Genomic DNA, 26295 nt, shown 5'->3' with positions numbered 1-26295 from the left:
GCACAACCTTCCCTCTCGTGAACGTATAATGTGAACGGCTTACTGTAGTCAGGAGTACCTAACACAGGAGCCGAACACAATGAATCACGCAATTCAGAAAAACTCTTCTGACATTCTTCCGTCCATGGTAAAGGAGTTGAAACATCCTTGCACGTAAGAGCCACCAATGGTTTCGCTAGCAATGAAAAATTTGGAATCCATTGCCTGCAATACGACGTGATACCTAAAAAGGCACGCACATCTCTTTGGGTTGTTGGCACAGTCATTCGCGCAATTGCTGCAATTCTCTCTGGGGTCAACCGCCTTCCCTCCTTTGACAATAAGTGACCTAGATAGGTTACTTCTTGACAACAATATTGGAGTTTAGAAGGTGACACCTTGTGATGTAAGTCACAGAGATGTTGCAGCAACGACACCGTAGCAATTTTGCAAATGTCCTGAGTGTCCGCAGCCACCAATAAGTCATCGACATATTGGATTAGGGCCGCACCAGCCGGCAACGTAAACGCATCCAGTTGACCCTTCAAGGCTTGACTGTAAATCGATGGACTCTCACATTAGCCCTGAGGAGCGCGTTTAAACCGGAAGCTGCGTCCACCAAGAGAGAAACCGAAAAGGTCTCTGCTCTCTTCTGCAATTGGAATGCTGAAAAACGCATTCTTCAAATCGTTCACCGAAAACCAAGATGCAGAAGCTGGAATCAGAGTCAGTAGCGCCGTGATGTCAGGCACAACAGGGAACTGAGGAATCACAATTTTATTTACCTCCAGTAAATCGATAACAAAACGATAAACAGGTGGTTTCGAAGGATCAGTACGTTTTAGAATGGGCAGTAGAGGGCTGTTGCACACGTTTCCCCGCGTTTCTTCAATAACGTCTTTCTCGATCAAATCATAGATGATCGCTAACAGTGCTCGTTCACCATCAAGAGAGATACGATACTGGGGAATACGTGGCAATCGCACATTAGATTTCAGTTGAACAACATAAGGGGAGATGTCAAGCAGGCCCACATCATTGGGACCTGTTGCCCATAGAGACGCAGGAAGAGAACTCAATTCCGGTGGAAGCTTATCGAGAGACAAGTACATAGGAGAGACAACCCTCTCTCCTAACATAAGCTTTACACCCGCAGGAGAACAATACAAAGTTGCATACAACCGTTTTAGCAAATCCAAGCCCAAGAGATTTTCACCACAACCAGTAGTCAAAATCAACGGAGCTTCAAGCTCACGTGGCCCAATTGTAAGGGGCAAAGGGCGTGAAACTGGATTGCTAACGGGGGCGCCAGAGAATCCAACGGAAACATTTGTTAAGCCAGACAAAGGTGCGCCAGGGAGTTTCGAATGCATAATAGAACTTTTCGCTGCACCAGTGTCCAACAGAAAAGGCTCAACGACGCCCGATGTAGCAACTGCGACGTAAGGCCCTCTCTGATCAACCGGAACTGATACCACTCCCTCTCCTTGTCTATGGCTGTCCTAGTAATTACTGTCGTCAGTTCCCTGATCGACGTAATAATCGTCTACATTGTACTGCGCAGATCGTCCTTGTGATGATCCACGTTGATCGAAACAGTTATTAGAATTTGATGAGTTATCTGAACGGTCATTTTGAGCACCACGACCCCTACCGCGTGATGTCTGCTGAGAACCACCACGACCTCCTCTAGATGAGTTACCACTATTACAATCGTTTAGAGCAGGACAATTGAATTTTAAATGACCCTCCTGTCTACAATAGGCACACTGATTGTACCCTAACGAAGATCTTTGAGAAGAGGAGTCATTTCGAGATTGTGATCTATTTGATTGTGGCTGCGATCTATTTTGCTGTGAGTCATTCTGATTTGAACGCGGAGGATACGCTTGCTGTAACAACACTTTAGTTTTAAGTTCTTTCGTCTTTTTATCAGCGCAATCGTTCTCCTCTTTCTCTCTGTTCTCATAATACTGTGCCGTAGCCAATATTTGAGCCGAGGTAGAAACGGCCCACGCACTTTCAGAGTTTTTCAACTTATTGCTCAAATCAGGCAATAAGTTAGAGACAAATTTGTCCACGAACAACCGTTGACCACCCTCAGTGCCCATATCCTGCCCACTATGATCAATGAATGCTTCCTCAAATCTCGTGAAGAAATCGGAGACACTCTCGTCCTTCTTCTGTCTACAAGCTGACAATTTGTCCCAATTCACCCTCATAGCTGGCATAAGAGTTTTCATTAGCGTAATTATTCTCTGAGGGAGAGCAGCAATCAACTGTTCGGGTTTAGCACCACCAGTTTGCAACCCATCCGCCGCTATAAGGGCAGCCCAATCACAGCCTAATTCGTTGGGATGGTTTTCCTGACGAATCTTAGCCCATACCGGTTGCGGTACTACATTGCCAAACAGCATATCAATGTCGGCAAGATTCATCACCGTAGCATCTACAAGCTGCGACAATTCTTTATAATACCCTGCAGGATTTTTGCGAGGGTCAGGCAAAGATTGCTTCACCTGTAAAACTTCCGATCGTTTCCATGGGAGATGAATCCATACTCTCTGGAAATATGGCAAAATCGGCGGAACATGGGCGGCATCACCCGGCATCCACACTGGTGGGACTTCATGCATGGGAAACTGACCAGACGCATCTAACTGCCTCTCAACGTCCTCAACAAACAAGGCTTGAGGTATAGGAGTGGGACGAAAAGATAACAACCGCTCAACAGCACGTCGAACGTTGGTATCCACTATCAGTCCGTTCGAGAACTGAAGCTGTAGATCAGACAAAGCGGTCAACACCTCGTCAGGTGCATCGGCCGATATCTGATCGCGCAAAACTTTGCACATTTCTTCGAACACAAATCTTTGTGTCGGTACATTGAATTGACAGAACGTATCAAGTACAGCACGTGGAGGATTTCTAAGAGGATGCGTCATCCAACCCATCGCCATATTGAATAGCGAAGCACGTTCCCTGTTACCGGGAAGCTGACTACGTCTCTGCGGACCATCCGAACCAGCGGACCCAAGAACAGGTCCGAGAGAATGAAAGAAGCTAGCCGCAACAGGAGAAGTACGACAACGAGTAGATGGAGAGGTATAGCACAAGGGACTAACAAGAGAAGGGGTAGAAACAGAAGCAACAACAGGAGTTAATAGAGAAGAAACAGTAGCGGGAGTAGGAGTATGTGGAAGCGGGGGAGCAGTAGGAATAGCAGTAGGCAAGGGAGCAGGAACAGTGGGAAGAACGGGTGCAGGTTGAGGAACAGGCTGAGGAACAGGTACAGGGGGAACCACTGGAGCTGCGGTACCCTGTACATACGGGGGTGGCGACTTCATAAGATAAGACATTAGAGGATCCTCAACTGATTCTTCCTTCTTGTCCGACTCCGTAGGCAAAGCAGGATAGCATTTATCCATGGACATACGCTGTAGCCTATCAAACACTTTCTTTTCCTTATCCTCCTTATCACGCTGAAACTGCTCTGCTTTCTTTACAATGGTAGCAACACCATCTCTCTGATTACGTTTAGTCTGTCTGATCTCTTTCTGTCGGGCTTCTTTACGCCACAACCGAAAGGCATCAAACATGGCCGGCCTTGACTTTTTCGCAAATAATGTAGCCTCAAGATTATCTAAAATTGGAGTCTCAAAGCTACCATGAGGTGGCCAACTAAGGACACCATCCTTTTTAGTGTAACGAATCCAATATTCATTAAAAGTAATCGGGCCTAGCCCGTGTGTGCTGTAGAGCTCATAAGTGGGAGTTCCAACCGGAGGTATCGGACACGAGTCCTCCAGTCGGGAATCCGTACCACAACGTCTGAAACAACTAAACAAAGTACAGCGACCAGGCATCTTGCACACTGGCCGTGTTTCACAAACTTCAAGGGTTACGGGATTTACCAAGTCCCAGCAAAGAGCAAAAACCCTCGTTTTTTGGCGTCTGCAGTCGTCAAATATCACAACAAAGTACCAAGAACCACAAATGCAATGGAACCATGCAACAACTAAGTAACCACAACCAAGAACTCTGGGAGCGACCCACAAATACTTAACTCAAAGATCGATGGCGTCACCAGGAAGGCCCGTCAATCGTCTCGCTAGACCAAGGTCTACGCCATGCGCCAAAACAGGTCTACAGTCAGGGCAGCAGTCCGTCGCAGCCGTCAGGAGGCGGGAATCTTCGCAGGAAAAGTCTTCGGGCCACTTGTTTCGACAACAGGATCGATGAAGCGGAGTGCACCTTCCCTCGGAGATTTCACACGAAGTTCCTCACGATCGTCGGGCTTGGACCGGTACCACTGATGCAGCCCCACGTTGGTCGCCAAACTGAAGGACTGGGTTATTTAAGACCCAGCGGTGCCAGGGGACAACACCTGAAACCTTCGTGGGTAACCTGCTCCGGCGTACGAATGACAGAGACACGGGACACTTCCTTCGGCGTCAAAGATTCGAGCTTTATTTACTGCAGGGAACACAGAAGTCACAGCAAGTACAACACGTGCAACTTGGGGAGACTGCTTCAAATTGCTGCAAGTGGGTCGCTCCTTTTATACACGTTTCTTCCATAGGTTTACATGGTACACAAAGGTTTACGACTCGGTTCCCATAATTATCCCCGAGAGGGGTCGCTTTGGTCACTTTGATGCATTGAGAGTCCGAAACATAAGTGCTGATGCATTTGGCGGTTCCCAACTGTAAAAACCCATCTTCCCACCATTAGTACATTCCAATCAGCAGTAAAACAGATCGAAGAAGGAACAAGGACAGGTGCAGAGGAAGATGGAGACAGTGGGGGAATCGGAAAGGGTGTAAAAGAGGAGGTATCGGGAAACACGAGCTGCAGGCATCAAAGGGACGTGCCTAATGAGATGCACGGCTGAGACAATAAACCGGCACGGCAAGATGAGCCTCGAGCGGGGCCATCTGCCTTACAGTATCATCCCCCTCGTCATAAAGACATTTTCAAAGGACATGTGTCTTCCGCAGATATCTTGGGAATCCCAGGGTCGTGAAGCGGACAACGTTCGTTCGCTGGCTACTTGAGGGCAAGAAACAAAATGGACACCGTATCTAAGATGGAACCCGTGGGTACAGATAGAAAAACCCACGTAACAGACGAACGGTTTAGGTTAACACAGCGAAACTGCATACACCCACTAAACTCGTCATTTGTGGTTCATAGATACCAGACTCGACAAAAATTCGTGCGAGTCGAAAACACCACTTACAATTGTCACGGAACCTCAGTCCTATATCTTATAATAAGGTGTGGGTCCGATATACGGAGAAAGACGGTGTCCTTAGTTGGCCACTGCATGGTAGTTTTGAACCCGAGGTCCTTGATAATTTAGAAGTGAAATTGTTTAAGATGAAAGCCCGGCCGGCAATGTTTGATTCTTTCCGTTACTGGCGAAAAGAATCTAAACAGAGAGAAATTAAAAAGTTGAAGAAAGAACAGAAAGAGCAAGAGTTGACTTTAGGACAGGCGGCTAAGCAGCTGCAACTCAACGAGTCTGAGAAGGCAATGGAGGTGGCTACTAGAGAGCGTAACTTAGCGATAGACAAGTGCTATCCTGCCTTGCCATCGAGTACAGCTAAGACAGTAGAGGACCCCGAAAACGATCCTCTGTTGTCTTACTTGTTACGGTCACCCCCACCGTATGCACAGGGTGCTACGGCTCCACTTTTACCGAATGTTCAATTGCCGGTTGCTGGACAACCTGGTATTCCTGCTCCTGCTCCCCTGAATCAAGCTCCTGTACCTCCTGTGGTCAATGTTAATGTTCCTTCGGCACCCCCTCTTCCAGGGTTGCCGGCTTCTTTGCCTATACCTGTATCGCTTACACCTGCTGTTTCACAAGCTACTTTGCCTGATACTCCTACTGTTTCTGTTCTATCTGTTCCAACTGCTACTGTGTTTTCTACTTCTGCTAGTATTATGACTCCACTTTCTGTTCGTCGGAGAATCACTGATTCTGTCTCTAATATTCTGTCTCCCTTCTATAAAACTTTAATTAAGACTCCTGCCTCTGACTCTGTACAGAGACGTAGTCAGCTTCCAAGTACTGAGGAACGGGGAATATTAGATTCCACAGCTCTTAGATGGATTTCGAAGAGTAGGAGATATAGTACTAGGGATGTATTAGATACATTTATGCAATGGAAAGAACCGACACAACAATATGTGTTCGACGAGATGTGCTCTCTTTTACGTGAGGAATTGGAAGAAGATGACTCTGAATCAAATCTAGAAGAATTAATTAATGTTCAGAAAGAGTTTGCTGCTGGTACGATAGTGGGTCAGGATATAAAGGAAGCGATGGAACTAATTTTAAGCTATAGGAATGATCCATCCCTTCGTTCACCGAGAGAGTTAGAGAAACATAGTACGAAGCAAAATCGCCAATATCCAATGAGGGAGGTTCCTCCAATTTGGCGCGAAGCTGTGCAAGCTGATGCAGTCCATGGTATTGTTGCCGCTCCGGCGCAATTCCAGAGAGTGTGGATACACATTCCGTGGAAGCGAGCTGAAGTATTAGCAGTGAAGCAGGCATTGCCAGATCCGCGTAAAAATCCAGCCGGATATTATAAAGAGTTAGCACAGACAGTTGAGGCCTGCGTGATGAATTTAGCGGACATTGACATGTTATTTGGGAATGTAGTTCCGCAACCAATTTGGGCTAAAATTCATAAAGAGAATCATCCCGTTGCCCTAGGTGGTGATTGGGCAGCTATAATTGCGGCAGATGGTCAGCAAATAGGTGGTTCCAAACCCGAACCTCTAATTGCTAATCTACCAGGTAGAATAATTGACTTAATGAAGACTCTGATGCCAGCATTGCGTGTTAACTGGGACAAGTTGTCCGCATGTAGGCAGAAGAAAGACGAAAGTGTCTCCGATTTTTTCACAAGGTTCGAAGAGACTTTTGTAGATCACAGTGGTCAGGATATGAGCACAGAAGGAGGACAGAGACTGTTTGTTGATAAATTTGTACACAATCTGCTGCCAGATCTCAGTAATAAATTGAAAGACTCCGAGAGTGAGTGGGCTGTCTCTACAACTGCGCAAATACTTGCGACTGCACAGTATTATGAAAATAGGGATAAAGAGGAGAAGGAAAAGTCAGAGAAGAAGACGAAAGATTTAAAAACTAAAGTTCTTTTGCAGCAAGCATATCCACCTCGTATGAATCAGACTAATACACAGCAAGGGTCATATCAAAGGACAGATTATAGTTCACCGAGGCCGCAATATCAGTGGAACCAGTGTGCGTACTGCGCAAAATAATGCTGCAGCAGCTCAGAGAGGTCGTGGAGGTTCCATGCAAAATTCTAGAGGTCGAGGACGAGGTGCTATGCCTCCACAAACGAATGATCGCCCTTCTAATCACTCTGATCAGCGAAATGGACAGTCTGCCCAACAAAATAGATCTCAACAGTATCATGTTGAGGACTATTGTGAAGTTGATGAGGGATTCAACAAACTGAATACTAGGACAGCCATGGACAGAGAGAGGGAGTAGTATCAGTTCCAGTGGATCAGAATGGGCCTTATGTCGCAGTAGCAACATCAGGTGTAGTCGAACCGTTTCTGTTGGATACTGGTGCCGCAAAAAGTTCTATCATTCATGCGAAACTCCCTGGCGCACCTTTGTCCGGCTTAACAAATGTTTCTGTAGGTTTTTCAGGCGCCCCTGTTTACAACCCCGTATCTGGTCCTTTGTCTATTTCTGTTGGACCATGTCAATTGAAAGCACCCTTGATTTTGACAACCGGTTGTAATGAAAATCTGCTTGGTTTAGACTTGTTAAAACGCCTATATGCGACATTGTACTGTTCTCCGTCAGGAGTACAGCTTACATTGGGTAAAAGAATCACCTCTCCGATGTACTTGTCAATGGATGCGCTCCCGCCAGAGCTGCGTTCACTCCCTGATACTCTTTGGGCGACTGGTCCTAACGATGTAGGCCTTTTGGAAATCCCACCATATGTAGTCACTTTGAAAGCAAATGTAAAATTTCCACGAATTCCTCAATACAAGATTTCTAGTGAAGGTGAACGTGCACTTTTATTGATTGTGCAAGATTTGATTAAAAAAGGCGTGGTTGAGGAAACTAGAGGAAATGTCTGTAACAGTCCTGTATTACCAATTTTGAAACGTACTGATCCTTCAAAGCCTCCAGTGTATAGGTTTGTTATCGATCTCAGAGAGGTTAATAAAATTGTGGTTCCGCAGTTTTCTGTTGTTCCAGACATTACTGCATTGTTAACGTTGATTCCTGCTACAGCCACATGGTTTTCAGTTATTGACTTGAAGAATGCCTTTTTCAGCATTCCGATAGCCGAAGAAAGCAGAGATATTTTCGGCTTCTCTCTAGGAGGTCGAAGCTTCAGGTTTAAACGTGCTCCACAAGGATATTGTGAGAGTCCATCCATTTACAGTCAGGCATTAAAAAGTCAGTTAGATTCCTTTGTACTTCCCCCTGGTTCTGCCCTAGTGCAGTATGTAGATGATCTTCTAGTGGCTGCCGATGACAAGGAAACTTGCAAAGCAGCTACAATTTCCTTATTGCATCATTTGTCTAATTTGAATCATAAGGTGTCACCTTCGAAAATGCAATACTGCTGCCAAGAAGTGACCTACCTAGGTCATCTCTTGTCAAAGGAGGGAAGGAAGTTGACCCCAGAGAGAATAAAAGCAATTACGCAGATGAGTGTTCCCCGCACACAGAGAGAAGTACGTGCCTTTTTAGGTATTACCTCATACTGTAGGCAGTGAATCCCAAATTTTTCTCTTTTGGCAAAACCATTGGTAGCTTTGACTGGGAAAAATGTTTCGAGTCCGGTGCCATGGTCTGCTGAATGTCAGGAGAGTTTTTCTGAGTTACGAAATGCACTGTGTTCAGCTCCAGTGTTGGGTACACCCGATTACAGTAAGCCATTCACACTCTATGTTCACGAAAGAGAAGGTTGTGCGTTGAGTGTTCTGACACAGAGATTTGGTGATAAACAACGCCCTTGCGCGTATTTTTCATCAACATTAGATCCGGTACCTAGAGCGTTGCCTAGTTGTTTGAGAGCTACAGCGGCAGCTGCGGCTTCCATTTGACAATCTGCTGGTTTGGTGATGAACAACATGCTAGTGGTCATGGTTCCTCATGCTGTGGACACACTCATGAACCGAACCAAGACGCAACACCTTACCAGTGCTAGATTATCAGGCTATGAGCTGACACTGTTAGCGAGTCATATTCAGATCAAAAGATGCAATGTATTGAATCCAGCAACATTGTTGCCGACTAATCAGGAGTCGAGTGATTCTGAACCTCATGATTGCTGTTTCAGAACCGAGGAGGAGACAAAAGGACGAATTGATTTAAAAGACACTCCGTTGTCAGATCCAGATGGCACGTTGTATGTTGATGGGTCATGCTTTAAATTGGAGAATGGTGATGTGACTGCCGCTTACGCAGTAACGACTTTGAGTACGATTGTGGAGACTGCAAGAGTGAGTCAGAATTCTGCCCAAGCTGCAGAATTGATAGCACTAACAAGAGCGTGTGTTTTAGCTAAGGGAAAGAGAGTGAATGTGTTCACAGATAGTCAGTATGCGTTCGGCGTGGCCCACAGTTTTGGCCGTTTGTGGAAAGAAAGAGGTTTCATTACGTCCCATGGGACTAAGATTCAACATGGTCAGCTAGTTAACGACTTGTTGGAATCTCTAACCTTGCCGACTGAAGTTGCGATTGTGAAATGCCGTGCTCATAAAGCAATCACGGATGATGTTGGTCGTGGAAATGCTTTTGCTGATGAAACCGCTAAACAGACAGCTAGAAATATGATGAGTAGAATGTATGTTGCTACGTCTGCGAGATGGACTTCTGAGTCTGGAATGTGTGAGGACACAGTGGAAAGTGTGAAAGAAATTCAGAAAGAGGCGACTGAGGAAGAAAAGCTTGCATGGAAAGAGAGTACGGGTAAATTGGACTCGAGTGGATGTTGGATTGATTTGTCGGAACAACAGCTTTGGATGTTGCCTGATGCGTACGTGCTTGCAGTGGTAACGATGGCGCATGGAGCAGCGCACATCAGTTCTAAAGGGATTTGTAAGATGTTGGCTCCAGTCTGGAAGAATGATGGGATTAGTAAGTGTGCAGAGAGAGTGGTGAAAACTTGTATGGTATGCCTGATGCATAATCCTGGCAAGGGAGTCCCCACACCCGCTGGTCACTTCGCTCCTCCTTCCTGTCCCTTTGAAGTGATTCAGTTAGATTTCATTCACATGGATCGTTGCAACAACCTAAAATACGTCCTAGTGGTAGTTTGTGCTTTCTCCAGATGGATCGAAGCATATCCACTGAAGGACAACACTGCCCTGTCCACTGCCAAAATTCTTCTCAAAGAATACTTCCCTAGGTATGGTATGCCACGGATTGTATGGTCAGATAACGGAAGTGAGTTCGTAGGGAAAGTTATGCAGAGTGTGTGTGCCGGTTTAGGGATCAAGCAGAAGTTTCACAGTGCGAACCATCCCCAGTCTGCTGGTTTAGTTGAGGGTTACAATGGCACCCTCAAGCTGAAACTTGCTAAAATACAGGCATCCACGGGTTTGTCCTGGCCAGATGCACTACCCTTGGCTTTGTTATCCACGAGAGCGACTGTACATTCTAGAGTAGGGCTTAGTCCATACGAAATAGTTTTTGGTCGTCCCGCTAATGTTTGGGGGGTACCAAGGCCAAAAGAATTTTGTTCTCTGGAATATCCAATGTTGATTGATTACCTTTACGACTTGACTGCTAAATTGAGTCTTATTCATCAACAGGTTTTCGATGCATTGCCAAAGCCACCGGACAGCCCAGGTCATCAGCTGAAACCAGGAGACCACGTTGTTGTTCGAAATTTTGCAAGAACGAAAAATCTTCAACCCAGATTCGTCGGCCCATACCAGTTGCTGCTAGCAACGAGAACTGCTATTCGTGTGGCTGGACGAAAGAATTGGATACACACGACACACGTCAAACGTGTACCCTTGCCACTTCCTTACGACAACTGGGTGAAAACGGGAATCGGTGCCTCTGAGTTTGAACAAATACCCAGGTTTATCCCTTTCAGCGATGCCGAACTAATAACTGACACATCGAACTCTGGCTCTCCTCCTGAAACTGCTCCTTTGAATTCTGAACATTTGTCCTCTGTATCAGAAGAAACTTTGCCATCTGCGAACTTGAACATTGCAACCCCTGCTGAAAATACACTATTTCCAGATCAAACAGCTCCTGCAAAACTGAGATACAATTTACGGTCTCGCAATATGGACAAATAAAGCAGGAAACTGCCTATTTTACACATTTGAATTTTGACACTTTGCCTCCAGCCAGGAAGTTTGCTATTGTTTTGTTGTTTTAAAATTGCCTTGCCGTCTGGGTAGCCGTAGGGTCGTGGCTGTGTGCCTAGTTGAATCTGCGGGGGTCAGACACTAGGTCGATCTTTCTGTTAGTTCTGGGAACTCCCAGGGCTGATAGAGGCATTTTCATCTACGTACACAACATCAGTGGTCGCGAGCGGATTGTAGAAGATGGAGCTTCCTGAGCTGCAACGAGAGAATGTAATTTATGTTCGCGGAAATAGACTTTACAGAATTCTTCACAGCAAATGCTTTCTGATGCAATGTGCCATTACATTTTTGATTGTTTTGATAACGTTGGTGGGTGGAATCGTCTTAGGTGTGCATTTAATTTTTAAGCCAGTAACTACAATACCTCCCCTTGATCCTGCTACTTCTACTGTTTCTTCTATGCATTCTTTTCACTCATTTCCTGAACACGAGCAAGCCCGACGCTCAGAATTCATCAATAACACATTTGTACAACTCTTGCACCAACACCAGCTGGTAGTTAACACTACAGACTGCTGGGTGTGTGGCTTGATACCCCACACTATGGATAAAGGCATTCCCTATCTAGTTTTGCCTTTTAGCTATAATGGATCATTTCAGGCCTTCCAGACCATTTTTGCCTATGCCCTTGAGACCTATCCTCTGCGTCCACCACGTTCCACTAAATACAACTCTGCCAACAAAGCTTTAGTCCAGGGAATTATTGACATGATTAAAGACGTCAATAATACTCCATCTTAAGCTAGAGATGAATTACGGGTATATTTGAGTTGGAACTCCACAGAGTTTCGCCTTAGTTTAGGAGAAAGCAAGCGTAAAAGCTCCACTCCAATCTGGGTCGTACCTCACCGAGGTCAGGTCTGTTTGCAAGGAAATGGGAGAAATCCGAGAGCTCAGCTAGGGAGGAGTGAGTGCGTTGAGACTTACGTGTTTCCGTCCAACTCTTCCCCTGCCTTTCTTACTGCTAGGGGTACCTACTTCATCTGTCAAGACAGAGCATATACATGGTTGCCTGCTGACTTCGCAGGTTCGTGTTATATTGCTCGATTGTTGCCTCCAACATACACTGCTTCTTCTGATTATCACAAGACCAGAGTAGCAAGAGGTGTCTTCAGCAAGGAAGATACTGCTGGTCAGGAAGCTGGAGACTTCTTCAAAGGTTTCCTTCCGTTCTGGGGGCCTATGGCCAATAGTAGAAACATACGTCAGCTAACACGGGTAGTTGAATCTACTATTACCGAAACTGCTGGTGCCCTTAGCAACTTGACAGCTGAGCTTCAGGCGGATCGTATCATGACGTTGCAGAACCGTATGGTTCTAGACGTAATACTTGCAGATCGAGGTGGGGTATGCAGAATGATCCAATCGAGCTGCTGTGTTTTTATTCCCAATAATGCTCCAACTGTCTATGAGACGATCTCTAAACTAAACAAGATTTCCGACTCTATACATGTAGACAAGGGAAACTGGTCCTTCATGGAGTGGTTATGGACTCTGATATCAGCGTGGGGATGGAAGGTTCAGATGGTCATTGGTGTCATCTTAGTATTCCTGTTCTCGTGCTGCCTGATTATCCAGTGTGGTCCCGCTTTGTGTAGTCTCTGTGCTGCAACTTGTTTCAGAAAACCACCTGCGTTTGGAGAAAAGGCGCGAGAAAGGATGATGATACAGCAACATGTCACTGACCTGATGAGCATAGAGTTAGACTCTGACATAGAATGAGTAATTGCCTATGTAAGGGCAAAAGGAGGGCCTGAGGTTCCGTGACGATTTGAACCTGTGTTTTCAACATTGTCGTAAATACATAATTTCGGTATCAGTGAACCGCAAATGATCCATTTAGCATATCCTGGTGTTTTCGCTATGCTACGAGCAAGAGTACTCCTGTTACAAACACATTTCTGATCTACCCATGGCATCCATCTTAGATTATGGCAGCCATTTTGTGTTTCTTGCCCTCACATAGACAATAGACACGCAATGACCTCTGATTACTTCATTTCGATTAAGGACACGTAGGCTTGGCCGGCGATTCACCTCTCTAGTGACACGTGCATCTTAGAACAGAACACGCCATGGCTGCATGACTCGACAGAAACTGCCTCCTCTGCCCGAGGCCAGTCCTGCTATACTGGTTCTCGTGTTCGTTGGCCTGATCATGATTAGGCGGCCGAAGCTGGTAGCCTTGCCCATTTACGACCCACAAACATCTCTTATCCTGCTTTTCTATCTTCTGCACCTGGCTCTGCTCCTTTCCTTCTGGGCCTTTATTAGGGGGAGGTAACGAAATTTACGATGAGGCGGTCCGGGTCTTGAATGAAAAGTTGACATGGGATTATGATGGAATAGTGGGAACGAACCCCTCATTCGTAATGTTTTGACATCAGATATTGTTGACGATTCCTGTGCAACGCCAAATATTTATTGTTTAGGACACAAAGGTTTGGGAATGTACTAACATGTAAAGAATTTGCCCGAAGCCCAATATTTCGTATATAAGGAGCAACCCTTTTTGTACAAATCGAACAGGCTCCTAGAATCTGCCCGTGTGTAGTTTCTGTGACTTCTGTGTCCCTGCAGTAATAAACCTTTGGTCTTTGACGCCACCATCGAGAAGAACGTGTTTCTGTTTATTTGTGCACCGAGACAGGTAGAACTCCGGGGTCTTCGGGTGTTATCCCTGACACCTCTGGACGGAACAAAAAAGTCCAGAACTCCAACCACAACATCAAAAATCCAATCAGTAGAATCGAAAATATTCAAGAGTTTCAGTGAAAATAGCAACAAAAGGCACACAGTGCCAACTGTGGATATCTGGTTGCGCTGGACGGGGGCAAAGTCTCAAATTCAGGCCAACCACGATGGATCCCGGGCCAACTACAGGGACTCAATTAGGCTGCTGAACAAAGTACCTTAAATCCTGGTGTGAGGAGCATTGCTAGGATCTGCATTGAAGATGTGTTACACAGCTTAAGTGATTCATTGGGTTCATGATGAGATAAGGCTGCAGTGCAATCTCGTGTGTCATTATCGAGGACTCTGTAAAGGAGGGCCTGTGATGCAATGTCCAGAATAAAGGATGAGTCACGCGGTTGGGCTGAACGCGTCAGTTCAGATGTTCTGTGAGAATGCAATGCGATGTCCGTTGCCATGATCAAGGTTGCCATCAATAAGGGCCCGCAGCTCAGGATTTGGCACAAAGTGGGGCTGCATTGTGATGCAGTCTTTGCAGCTGTTCTGCAAAGGCAAACAAAACAACAGCCTGTCTAATTAAATGATGGGGCAGAATATCTCACCTTAGTATAGAATGCTAAAGCATCACAATGGAGCCAAATGATTCAACAAATACATACACAAAAGACATCTCAGTTTGTTTTACATGGAATATTGTACAGCATTTGTATTCCAAGTTCAATGTAACATTTTTATACACACAATTTGAATACATATACTCTACCATAAAGCACAGCTTTCTAAACTTTTCATGCCGGTGACACACTTTTTGGAGATGCATCATTTTTTGACACAGTAAGGCAGTGTAGTGAGCCAGTGAGGGGGGCGAGGGGGTGGGGTTCTTCTCCTGGAAGAAAATTTTGAAATAAAAGTGGGCAAATGGTCTCCCTCTGTCTCCATCCCTCCGTCACCCTCCTCCCTCTGTCTGTCACCCTCTGTCTGTTGGCCTCTGTCTGTCGCCCACCGTCTGTCGCCCTCCGTCTCCCTCCCCCTGTCTCCCACCCTCTATCTCCCTCTGTCTGTGTCTCCCTCTCTCTCTGTCTTCCTCTCCCTCTGTCTCCCTCCCTATGTCTCCCTCTCCCTCCCTCTATCTGTCTCCCTCTTTTTCCCCCTGTCTCCCCCTGTCTCCCTCCCTCTGTCTCACTCTGCCTACGTCCCTCTGTCTCCCTCTCTCTGTCTCCCTCTCTCAGTCTCCCTCTCTTTCTGTCTCTTCCCGCTCCCTCCCTCTGTCACCCTCTGTCTCCCTCTCTTTCTCTCTCTCCCTCTGTCTCCCTCCCTCACCCTCTCTGTCTCTCTGCCTCTCTGTCTCTGCCTGTGTGTCTGTCCCTGTCTCTGCCTCTATCTGTCTGTCTGTCCCTGTCTCTGTCTCCCTCCCTCTGTCTCCCTTCCTCTATCTCCCTCTCCGGCTCTCTGTTTCTTTCTGTCTCTGTCTCTACCTGCCTGCCCCTGTCCCTGTCTCTACCTCTATCTGTCTCTGTCTGTACCTGTCTCTGTCTGTCTCTGACTCTATCTCTGTCTGTCTGTCTCCCTCCCTTTTTCTGTCTCTCTCTCTCTGTCTCCCTCCCTGGCTCTCTCTGTCTCCCTACCTCTCCCTCTCTCTCTCTCCCTCTCTCCTCTTTCTCTGTCTCTCTCTCTGTCTCCCGCTGTCTCCCTTCCGCTCTCCCTCTTGCCTGTCTCCCTCTTGTCTCTCTCCCTCTTGTCTCTCTCCCACTTGTCTGTCTCCCTCCCTCTGTCTCCCTCTGTCTCCCTCCGTCTCCCTCCATCTGTCTCCCTCCATCTGTATCCCTCCATCTGTCTCTCTCTATCTGTCTCCCTCCATCTGTCTCCTTCCATATGTCTCCCTTCAACTGTCTTCCCCCCTCTTTCTCTCTCCCTCTGTCTGTCACCCTCTGTGTGTCACCCTCAGTTTGTCTCCCTCCCTCTGTCTCCCTCTGTCTGTGTCTCCCTCTCTCTCTATCTCCCTCCCTCTCTGTCTCCCTCTCCCTCTGTCTCACTCCTTCTGTCTCCCTCTCTCTGTCTCCCTCTCTCTGTCTTCCTCTCTCTCTGTCTCCTCCCTCTTCCTCCCTCTGTCACCCTCTGTCTACCTCTGTCTCCCTCCCTCTCCCTCTCTGTCTCTCTGCCTGTCTCTGTCTCCCTCTGTCTGTTGCCCTCTGTCGGTTGGCCTCTGTCTCCCTCCCTCTGTCTCCCTCTGTATGTGTCTCCCTCTCTCTCTGTCTCTCTCTCCCTCTGTCTCCCTCCCTCTGACTCCCTCTCCCTCCCTCTGTCTCCCTCCCTTTGTCTGTCTCCCTCTTTTCCCCCTGTCTCCCCCTGACACCCTCCCTCTGTCTCACTCTGCCTCCCTCCCTCCGTCTCCCTCTCTCTGTCTCCCTCTCTCTGTCTCCCTCTCTCTGTCTCCTCTGGCTTCCTCCCTCTGTCACCATCTGTCTCCTTCTCGCTCTCTCTCTCCCTCTCTCACCCTCTCTGTCTCTCTGCCTCTGCCTGTCTCAGTCTTTGCCTCTGTCTGTCTGTCCCTGTCTCTGTCTACCTCCCTCTGTTTTCCTCTACTGCTCTCTGTTTCTGTCTATCTCTGCCTCTATCTGCCTGCCAATGTCCCTGTCTCTGCCTCTATCTGTCTCTGTCTGTACCTGTCTCTGTCTGTCTCTATCTCTGTCTGCCTCTGTCTTTCTCCCTTTTTCTGTCTCTCTCTCTCTCTGTATCTCTCTCTGTCTCCCTACCTGTCTCTCTCTGTCTCCCTCCCTCTTCCTCCCTCTCTCTCCCTCCCCTCTCACTGTTTCTCTCTCTGTCTCCCTCTGTTTCCCTTCCTCTCTTCCTCTTGTCTCTATCTCTCGTCTCTCTCCCTCTTGTCTGTCCCCCTCCCTCTGTCTCCCACCGTCTCCCTCCATCTGTCTCCCTCCATCTGTCTCTCTCTATCTGTCTCCCTCCATCTGTCTCCCTCCATCTGTCTCCCTCCAACTGTCTCCCTCCCGCTGTTTCCCTCCCTCTGTCTCCCTCCCTCTGTCTCCCTCCCTCTGTGTGTCACCCTCAGTTTGTCTCCCTCCCTCTGTCTCCCTCTGCCTGTGTCTCCCTCTGCCTGTGTCTCCCTCTCTCTTTGACTCCCTCTCCCTCTGTCTCACTCTGCCTCCCTCTGTTTCCCCCCCTCTGTCCCCCTCTCTCTTTTTCCCTCTGTCTGTCTCCCTCTCTCTGTCTTCCTCTCACTCTGTCTCCTCCCTCTCCCTCCCTCTGTGACCCTCTGTCTCCTTCTCTATCTCTGCCTCTCTGTCTCTGCCTGTCTCAGACTCTGCCTCTGTCTGTCTGTCCCTGTCTCTGCCTCTATCTGTCTGTCTGTCCCTGTCCCTGTCTCCCTCCCTTTGTCTCCCTCGCTATATGTCTGTCTCTGTCTCTGTCTGTCTATCTGTCTCTGCCTCTATCTGTCTGCCCCTGTCCCTGTCTCTGCCTCTATCTGTCTCTGTCTGTCCCTGTCTCAGTATCTGTCTCTATCTCTGTCTGTCTCTGTCTCCCTCCCTCTTTCCGTCTCTCTCTGTCTCCCTCCCTCTCTCTCTCTGTCTCTCACCCTGTCTCCCTCCCTGTCTCTCCCTGTCTCCCTCCCTCTCCATCTCTCTCCCTCTCTCCCCCTCTCTCTCCCTCTCTCTGTGTCTCCCTCTATCTACATCCTGTCCCCCTCTTGCCTGTCTCCCTCTTGTCTGTCTCCCTGTTGTCTCTCTCCCTCCTGTCTCTCTCCCACTTGTCTGTCTCCCTCCATCTGTCTCAGTCCATTTGTCTCCCTCCCTCTGTCTCCCTCTCTCTGTCTGTCGCCCTCTCTCTGTCGCCCTCTATCTGTCTCCCTCTCCCTCCCTCTGTCTATCCTGGACTCACTCTCTCTGTCTCCCCCCTTCTGTCTCCCTCTCTCTCTGTCTCCCAACCTCTGTCTCCCTCCCTCTGTCTCCCTCCCTCTGTCTGTCTCCCTCTGTCTGTCTCCCTCTGTCTGCCTCCCTCTGTCTGTCTCCCTCTGTCTGTCTCGTATGTCTCCCTCCCTCCCTCTGTCTCCCTTCCTCTGTCTCCCTCTGTCTTCCTCCCTCTGTTTGTCTCCCTCCCACTGTCGCCCTCCTCCCTCTGTCAGTCTCCCTCTGTCTGTCGCCCTCTGCCTCCCTCTCTATGTCTGTCCCTCTGTCTCCCTCCTTCTGTGTCCCTCCCTCTGTTGCCCTCCTCCCTCTGTCTGTCTCCCTCCCCCTCTGTCTGTCGCCCTCTTCCCTCTGTCTGTCACCCTCCTCCATCTGTCTGTCGCCCTCCTCCCTCTGTCTGTTGCCCTCCTCCCCCTGTCTGTCGCCCTCTACCTCCCTCCCTCTGTTTCTCTCTTTCCGTTTCCCTCCCTTTGTCTCCCTCCCACTGTCTCTCTCTTTCCATTTCCCTCCCTCTGTCTCCATCACTCTGTCTCTCTCCCTCTGTCTTCCTCCCTCTGTCTGTCACCTCACCCCAGCTTCCCAGGCACACACACAGCTGCACCGGAGCACTTTACAGGTCTTTAGAAGACCATAGAACAGAGTGTCTAGGAATGCCTCCTAATTAGCAGCAGTTATGTGCTAAGTGCCCGCGACACACCCACCATTTGCAGGCGACACAGTACTGTGTTGGGACACACAGTTTGGAAAGCTCTGCTAAAGTATACATATAGAAGCAACACAATGAAAAACTCGCTCTATGGATGACTGCACATTACCTCCCAATCGAACACACACTGTAACTTGCATGTTGCAAACACACATCATATCACAAATATCATTCACAAAACACGTATAAAAATATGATGGAAATATTTATAGGAGGCCATAAGGACAGTCTCTTGTCCAATCTATTTATAGAAATTTGTCATGTAAATCTTCCATACATTTAATGCTTCAAATTAGCTCAGTCAAATCTGAGCATTAATTGGTTCAAATATTCTAGTCCTTGTTTTTCCGTCTCAGATAAGCACTGACGCGTGTTTCGGTGAAGACCCAGATATCGGCCACACCTTCTTCAGGGCAAAATGAAGTAATTAAAATCAACCCGAAGGGAGGAAGATGGGCTAAGGCATATGTCAGAATGAGGCCCAATTTAAAAAAAACAAAACCAATAGAATCACTTGGCCAGCTCAACAAATAATAAACATACATGTTGAGTAAGAGTGGCATACCTGAACAGAAAGCCCCAGATGCATTACACCACACATGAAATAAAAGGGAGTCAAAATTGCTCAGAAAAGAAAACCACACTGAAAAGCCAAGATAACTATATTGCATACAGGAAAGGGCAAAGAATGCACAACGTTCAATATATTAGTATCCTACAAAAAGGAAGAATAAAACAAATGAACAAAAGACCTGTCTAACTCCAATCAGGAATAGGGTCTTAAAGAAGTCCAGGAAGGGGGGTGGTGAAGAATGAGACCAAGTCACATACCTTAGCAGGATCTAATCCACCTGGGAGGCACTGGACTGGGGAAGCTAGGCAAATCCCATGCTTCTTTATAAAGTTGTAATTCTCCCCCAACACAAGTGCCTAGATTACAGGCTGGCACCATGGATCAAAATGATTTCCGAATCGGCAAATCCAAGGTAAAGACCCTGTAAACATTCATGGCTGGAAGGTTGAAATAGTAAAAGCTGTTTAAACAATTGATGATGGCTCAAAGTCCACTATGGAGGTATGGATTATCTTTTGCCTCCAATGGCGGTCATGAAAACTGATAGTGAAGTGAACTCCCTGACTAATCCTTTTCAATATTGAAACACCATTCTAAATGGAGAAAAGGAGAGAACCCAACTACAGAAGGAAAACACATAACATCTTATCCCAGGGCAATATAAGCAGCATCATGCTGCCCAAATAATCACAACAAAAGTTAGGATTCCAGCATACTCCCCAGATCATAAGTAAGAGACTGAATGTCGCACCTACCTGCTATATCTAGTGTATTTTCTACACAGTTTTAGCATTTTGCTGGGACACAGCCTAGTTTTACTATTTTTTGTACATTCAACCTCCTTCCAGTTAGTGGTAAAAATGGGTATGAAGGCAATAATGGATTACAGAAAGCTATACATTTCAGAAAAGTAGACAACATTCTGAATTTAGCAAGGGGACATATGAATATATCCTTCGACGCTTTTCTATAGAAACTAACAGTTGAAATAAAATAATATTGAAATTTAGTTAACAAAACAGGCTTTTGCAACAAGGTTTTCACCTGTAACTTCTTCTAACTATGGCTAATTTTTAAAAGCAATATACTGATAGATCCACTATACGCTTTTGGTTGTGGTGATTAATAGGACTGCAGGTTTACCTAGAATCCGAGGTACCCAGAGCCAATAACAATGCTGCTCCTTGCAATGGGTTTTCATTGTGTATGGCAATTTATTTGGTAAAATATAAAGAGTGAAAGATAGACATCAAAGACACCTTTGTATTTCCAAAATGGGAACACAATATATAGTTTAAAAGCAGTAGTCATTTGCAATTGTAGATACTCATACTAGCATGTGAATTAGAGGGAATTTTTTTAATTGACTTATTTTTTACACACCGTTTTACATTTGGAAGGCAGAAATGCATAGCAAGTCAACAGGTAATAACACTTGTCCTACAATTCTGTTCCCCTAGGTCTCCCAATAAAATGGTTACCTCACTTGTGTGGGTAGAAATAATGTCTGCTGCAGAAAATGGCCCTAAACACAACATAGACATATCACATTTTTCTAGTGAAAGCTGACCCTTTTTTTTGCAAAGTGCCTAGTTGGAGATTTTGAACCCTAGCTTTGCCAGCACCTAGAGAAACCTATCACACCTGCACATTTTTTTAAACTAGACACCCAGGGGAATCCAGGATTTGGTAACTTGTGTTACCAGGTTCTGTTACTCAGAATTCCTTGCAAACCTCAAATATTTCCTCACTTTTCTGTGATGGAAAGTTCTGGAATCTGTGGGGAGCCACACACTTTTGCCCACCCAGCATTCCCCCAAGTCTCTCGTTAAAAATGGTACCACACTTGTGTGGCTAGGCCTAGTGCCAGTGACAGGAAATAGCCCAAAAATTCCAACATGGGTGCATCACATTTTCCCAGTGAAAACTGGCCTTTTTTTCGCGATGTGCCTACCTAAGGTTTTTGGAGCCTCACTTAGCCAGCACCTTGTTAAACCTAGTAAACCTGTACATTTTTGAAAATTAGACACCTAGGGGAATTCAAGATAAAGTGACTTTATTGCTTTTACCAGGTTCTGTTACCAAAAATCCCATGCAAACGTCAAACGTTGTAAACAAAACATATGTTCCCCAATTTTCTGTGATTGAAAGTGCATTGGGTCAGTGACAGATCAGCTATTCGGACAAGTCAGACAATTTATTTATCTAAACCTACCTTAGTTAAACCATTTTTCGGGCAATGTACCACCCCTACATGTTGCAAATCTATGTGTTCCCCTTCAGTGGTTGGTTGGAAAGACGAGGAGAGGTCATCACACCATACTAAGATAATGTAATTTCAGTTTGATTCATATTGATCGAATCTCCACCCACAATTTACTTTCCCATGACTTTATTCCGCCCAACAATATTGGCATACGAATCATATACATTGTATTTATTTGAGTCTTCTTGCTTCCTCTTTCGAGGTCAGTAGAGCAGGTTCCCAGGAACATCGTGGGTAAGATGCTTCTTGGCAGGGTTTCAATGCCAATACTTCAACAATTTCAGAGTCCGAGGTCGCATGTGCAGCATCATTTAAGATGGAAGATGAGACAATGGTCAGGCCCAAGTTACGAACTAGTAGCAAAGTGAAAAAGAAACATATTAGAATATAAAAATAAATTAATGCACTGTATACCACTTATCTCTACCCTAACCCTATTACTTTATTTTAACTTGTGCGTTAATAGTTAAGCAGAACAAACACGCTTAGTACAAGCTGCAGCATAAGCATTAGCATGTGAAATTTAAAGCAGCCATTTCTGGCACTAGTGCGCAGAAGTGAGAAATTCCCACCAAGCATAGAGGTACATCATACCACGTGAGTGTGGCAGACGCTTGGGCAATACAGTTACAGCGTTTTCGGTGGGCATTTTAGTTCACTCAAGTTAATGTTAGTAAAAGCACATAGGCAAGCTTCCCCTAGATACTAGATATATCGTGTTTGTGCAAATATTAGTAAACAAAACATATTGATTAATATATTACTAGTTAAATTGAGAGGGTTGTAATCACCTCTTGGAATAGACAGCTTCAGTACCACAGCCTTTTCACTGCGGTATATACCTCTTGTACATTTTGTTTGTTTTATTTAATGATCTACTATGTTGTATTCCTGACTTTTGAAATAATAGAAGTATTTGTTCATCTTAAACCATCTGTAACTTCCATGTAATTAAATGTGTAAAGCACTCTAGCACCTTTGGGTAATGTCCACACTATTCAAAAATGCATAGATATATACGTAGTCAAAAGGAGTCAGACGGTAGCTTGAAAAAGAAAACTTCAAAGAAGTTATTGTGTGAAATAAACTGGTGCCATTAGGCACTGGAAGATGTTGCGTTCCATTGTGATAGATTCGCATTCCCAGCAGTGTTTAATCTGCCCTCAAAGCATTACTGCTCTGTGTGAGAAGCTTCCAGAGGTTCTATGCAGGTGTGGAGGGTGTGACCCTGCACGCCGAGAGGCTGGAATGCAGTATGGCCAGCTCTGGTGAGAGCAGAGTTCACACTCAAATCCTGAGAAGCATTTCAGGTAAGTGAGCCTCACTTCCTTCTTGTGCTCCTGCTGGCGAGATGGCGGCTGTGAACCCTGTGCAGAGTCTGAAGGATGAAGCCACCTGCTCCCTCTGCCGGGGATTTTATAAAGATCCGGTGACCACGGAGTGTGGACACAACTTCTGCTGCACCTGCATCACTGAGCACTGGAAGGGAGCAGAGCCCAGCGCCCCCTGCCCACAGTGTGGATTCGTCTGTGCACAAAATACCCTCAAACTCAACAGGAAGCTGCTGAGGATGGTAGAGCTGGTGAAACAGCTCCCTGTGCGACCAGAGACACCCAAGGGGGCAGCCTCTCTGCGATCAGCACCTGGAGCTGCTGAAAGGCACAAGGAAGGAGGACCTGAAACCCCCCTGCCCGGTGTGCAGCATCCTACACAATGCTCACACTCTCAAGTCACAAACAGAGACTGATGCCAACCCCAAGGTAGGAAACCATCTTACTTCATGCCAATACTTTTTTTATAACAAGCATTTGCAATGCATCTGTCTCTCAATTGTCAGAGTTAGGGCTATTGGCATTGTAAATGACAATGCCTTTTACCAATGTGTTTTGCTTTGGAGTGGAGTGGATGCATGTTGTTTGGAGTGGAGTTTTGTGGGTTGAACTGAAATTGTTAGCTGTGGAATTGTGTGGGTTGGAATTGTGTGGTGTGCAGTGTATTTGTCTAGTGAAATTTTGTGGTATGGTGAACAGATAGGAGTTAGAGCTGCGCATAGTAGACAAAAAGAAAGATAGAGAGGGATAAATAGTTTGTGCACGTAGTGGTGAATGAACTCCAGACAGAGGAGCATAAAGAGTGTGTGAGAAAGAAGGGGAGAGCAGGCCACAGTCGCATAAATGAGCCCCTATGTACGCAGAAGATACCCATAAAAGAGGAGGAGAGCATGAGTTTGAGGGATGGAAATTTTTAATAGGGAACGGAAAAGAAACTGCGCTTGAAGACCTGAAGAAAACCAATATGACAGAGGCTGGCAGAGAGCGTGAAAGTTTCCTTCCTTTAGAGGACCGGTACAGGTAGGGCAAAAACAGTGCAATCTTTCTTTCTACATAGGACTAGTACAGGGAGGGCAGAAGCAGTACATGCTTTCTTTCTATAGAGGACTGGTGCAGGTAGGGCAGAAACTGTGCAAGCTTCCTTTCTATAGAGGACGGGTACAGGAAGGTCAAAAACTGTGTAAGCTTCCTTTCTTTAGAGGACAAGTACGGATAAAGCAGAAAAATGCAAGCTTCTTTTTTTTAAAGGACCGATGCAGGTAGGGCAGAAACATTGCAAGCTTTTTTTCTATAGAACACTGTTAAAGGTATGGCAGCACAGTACACATTTCTTCACCACAGAACATGTACATGGAGCTCTGAATATCCCTGCCCCTTCGGAGATTGCACTATCTGTACTGTTGCTTCCTCCTCTCGGTAAATTAATCCTCGCCTTTGCACTAATGTGTGCACAAGATGTCCCTGTCATTGCAGAATTACTCAATGTTTAGACTTTTGGATACCACCTGCTTTCTAGGCAAAATGTTTTGCCACTGTTTGCCATCTTCGTATGTCAGTAGAGGATGCCAGACATCAATGCATGAGTTAGAATAGGGCTTTGCTGCCTCCAGGGTTAGCTGTGTGAGATAAATAAGCAACAACTATGGCTTTGTTGTATATGATATTGAAAATGTTTCAGTTCTAAAATGATGAGACTGTGAAAGAACTATAACGAACTGTAACGAATCTCTTTGAAGTTACCTCAAAGGCAGGGAAGGGTGGTAATGCTGCAGGGTTAAGATATTTTTTCACCCTGATGGCTAAAATAGAGAGCCCAATACAGACCTGTATCAGCACCTGCTTTTTAGAACTGCCAGTGCTGAGCACTCGCAGGACCCAGCCCACTTAAAGCACTGCAACACTGTCTCATTGTGCTCAGTTCCGCATCACAATACAATACCTGGATGTCCCCTCATAGGATTGTGCTTCCTTCCAGAAGTTCAGGTCCAAATATTTGCTCAAGGTCCGATTAGTTTCCAGTTCTCCCTGTCACAGTTCCCATGTGCAGAAGATCACATCACTCACAATGAGTCAGGCCATTGTGCTTCTGAAGCCCTGCTATCATTAACCTGTAACCCAGAAACAATTATGTCTAGTCTGCCAAGGAGGATGGTTTTCCCGTGCCCCTGCTGTTCCGTAACTTTGCCTCAAAGCTACTGCAATGAGGATGTGGCGACGGGAGCAGTGAACCCCGTCTTTTTAGGCCACGCAGCCTCACACGTCCCCATGCAGCAGGTGCTGGGACACCCCGTCACAGGCAGAAAAGAGCACTGAACACACACCGAGGAGGATGTGCAGTAACCCGAGTGCAGGTAAGAGAAGCCTTGGCCCCGCCCACTGTCCTGCCAGAGACTCTCTCATACCCATCAAATGTTGCATTTTAACCACTTCCAGCCTGCGCCTTAAAGTTCGAAGCACACCTGCACTTTTGCAGGGCAATGGGAGAGCTGCTACAAACCCCAGGGTCCGCATCACATACACAATGCACCAGTGACAGCAATATTCACCGGTGAACAGAAAGTTTGTCACCAGCTTCTGGTCTTTCATTTTCAGGCCCCGCCTACAACGAGGCACGCGTGCCTGACTTCAGGGTTGCGCTGCTTCCTCTGGCTCCGAAGTGTGGGGTAGGCTCCCCTCTTTAGCTGAGCAGAACTGCGGGGTGGGCTCCCGCCTCAAGGAACACAGAATGCATGGTGGGCTCCTGCTCAACCACAATGCTAGGTAAGCTCCCACTCACAGTGTGGCACAAACTGCACTACATTAAAACAAGCATTTTCGATGCAATATGACTCATTTACGCGAGACGTATTGCATTAGAAATGGGAGAATGGACATGAAAGAAGGCACGAGAGGGAGTGGAGAGGGTGAGGGGGTGAGAAGTGACGAACTGCGGGAGGGGGACACAGACCAGAAAATAGTATTGGAGTAAAGGGGCCAATAGCCAGGGAAGGATACAAACGACAACATGGCCGTCAGGAGGAGGGACTAACAAGCCTAAAATCAATCAGAAGGCAGCATTTAGGATGTAAGCCAATCAAAAAGATGGGCAGAGAGTGGGCGGAGCTTCCAGAAAGCTTCCGTGCTATAGTATATACTGCATGTCTCAACGAGTCAGCGCTAGCTCTGCCTAGGCGAGACCTAAAAAACATTGTGTCATGTGCAAAGTTTTGTTCAGGTGCCTAATAGGGGAGAGGATGTGGTCTCACAGCTAGACTGCCAACTTTGGAGGTGGGAAACCAAGGTTCGAGCCTCGGGTCAACTCCACATCCTGTGATTCTGGGCAGATCTCTTCATCTCCCCGTGCGTACTAAAAATACAAATGTGTTCTTGTGTAACGCAACTGGTTCTCGTGTAAAAATAAAATGGCTGGTGCTGTCAAA

At 46.4% G+C, this 26295-nt stretch overlaps 1 protein-coding gene across 1 annotated transcript in view; it reads left to right on the top strand.

Annotated features, from left to right (window-relative positions):
- The window catches only part of LOC147725107 (uncharacterized), a 352179-nt gene that overhangs the window by 259171 nt on the left and 66713 nt on the right, over positions 1 to 26295 (top strand). The window contains exon 11 of the mRNA XM_086918171.1: positions 23153 to 23305. Within this exon, the coding sequence (XP_086774297.1) occupies positions 23153 to 23305 (153 nt within the window). The remainder of the gene's footprint in view (positions 1 to 23152; positions 23306 to 26295) is intronic.

Source organism: Lissotriton vulgaris, chromosome 4_1 (genome assembly GCF_964263255.1).
Source record: "Lissotriton vulgaris chromosome 4_1, aLisVul1.2, whole genome shotgun sequence".
Taxonomy (NCBI): domain Eukaryota; kingdom Metazoa; phylum Chordata; class Amphibia; order Caudata; family Salamandridae; genus Lissotriton; species Lissotriton vulgaris.
This window is presented reverse-complemented; position numbering and strand designations above follow the sequence as displayed.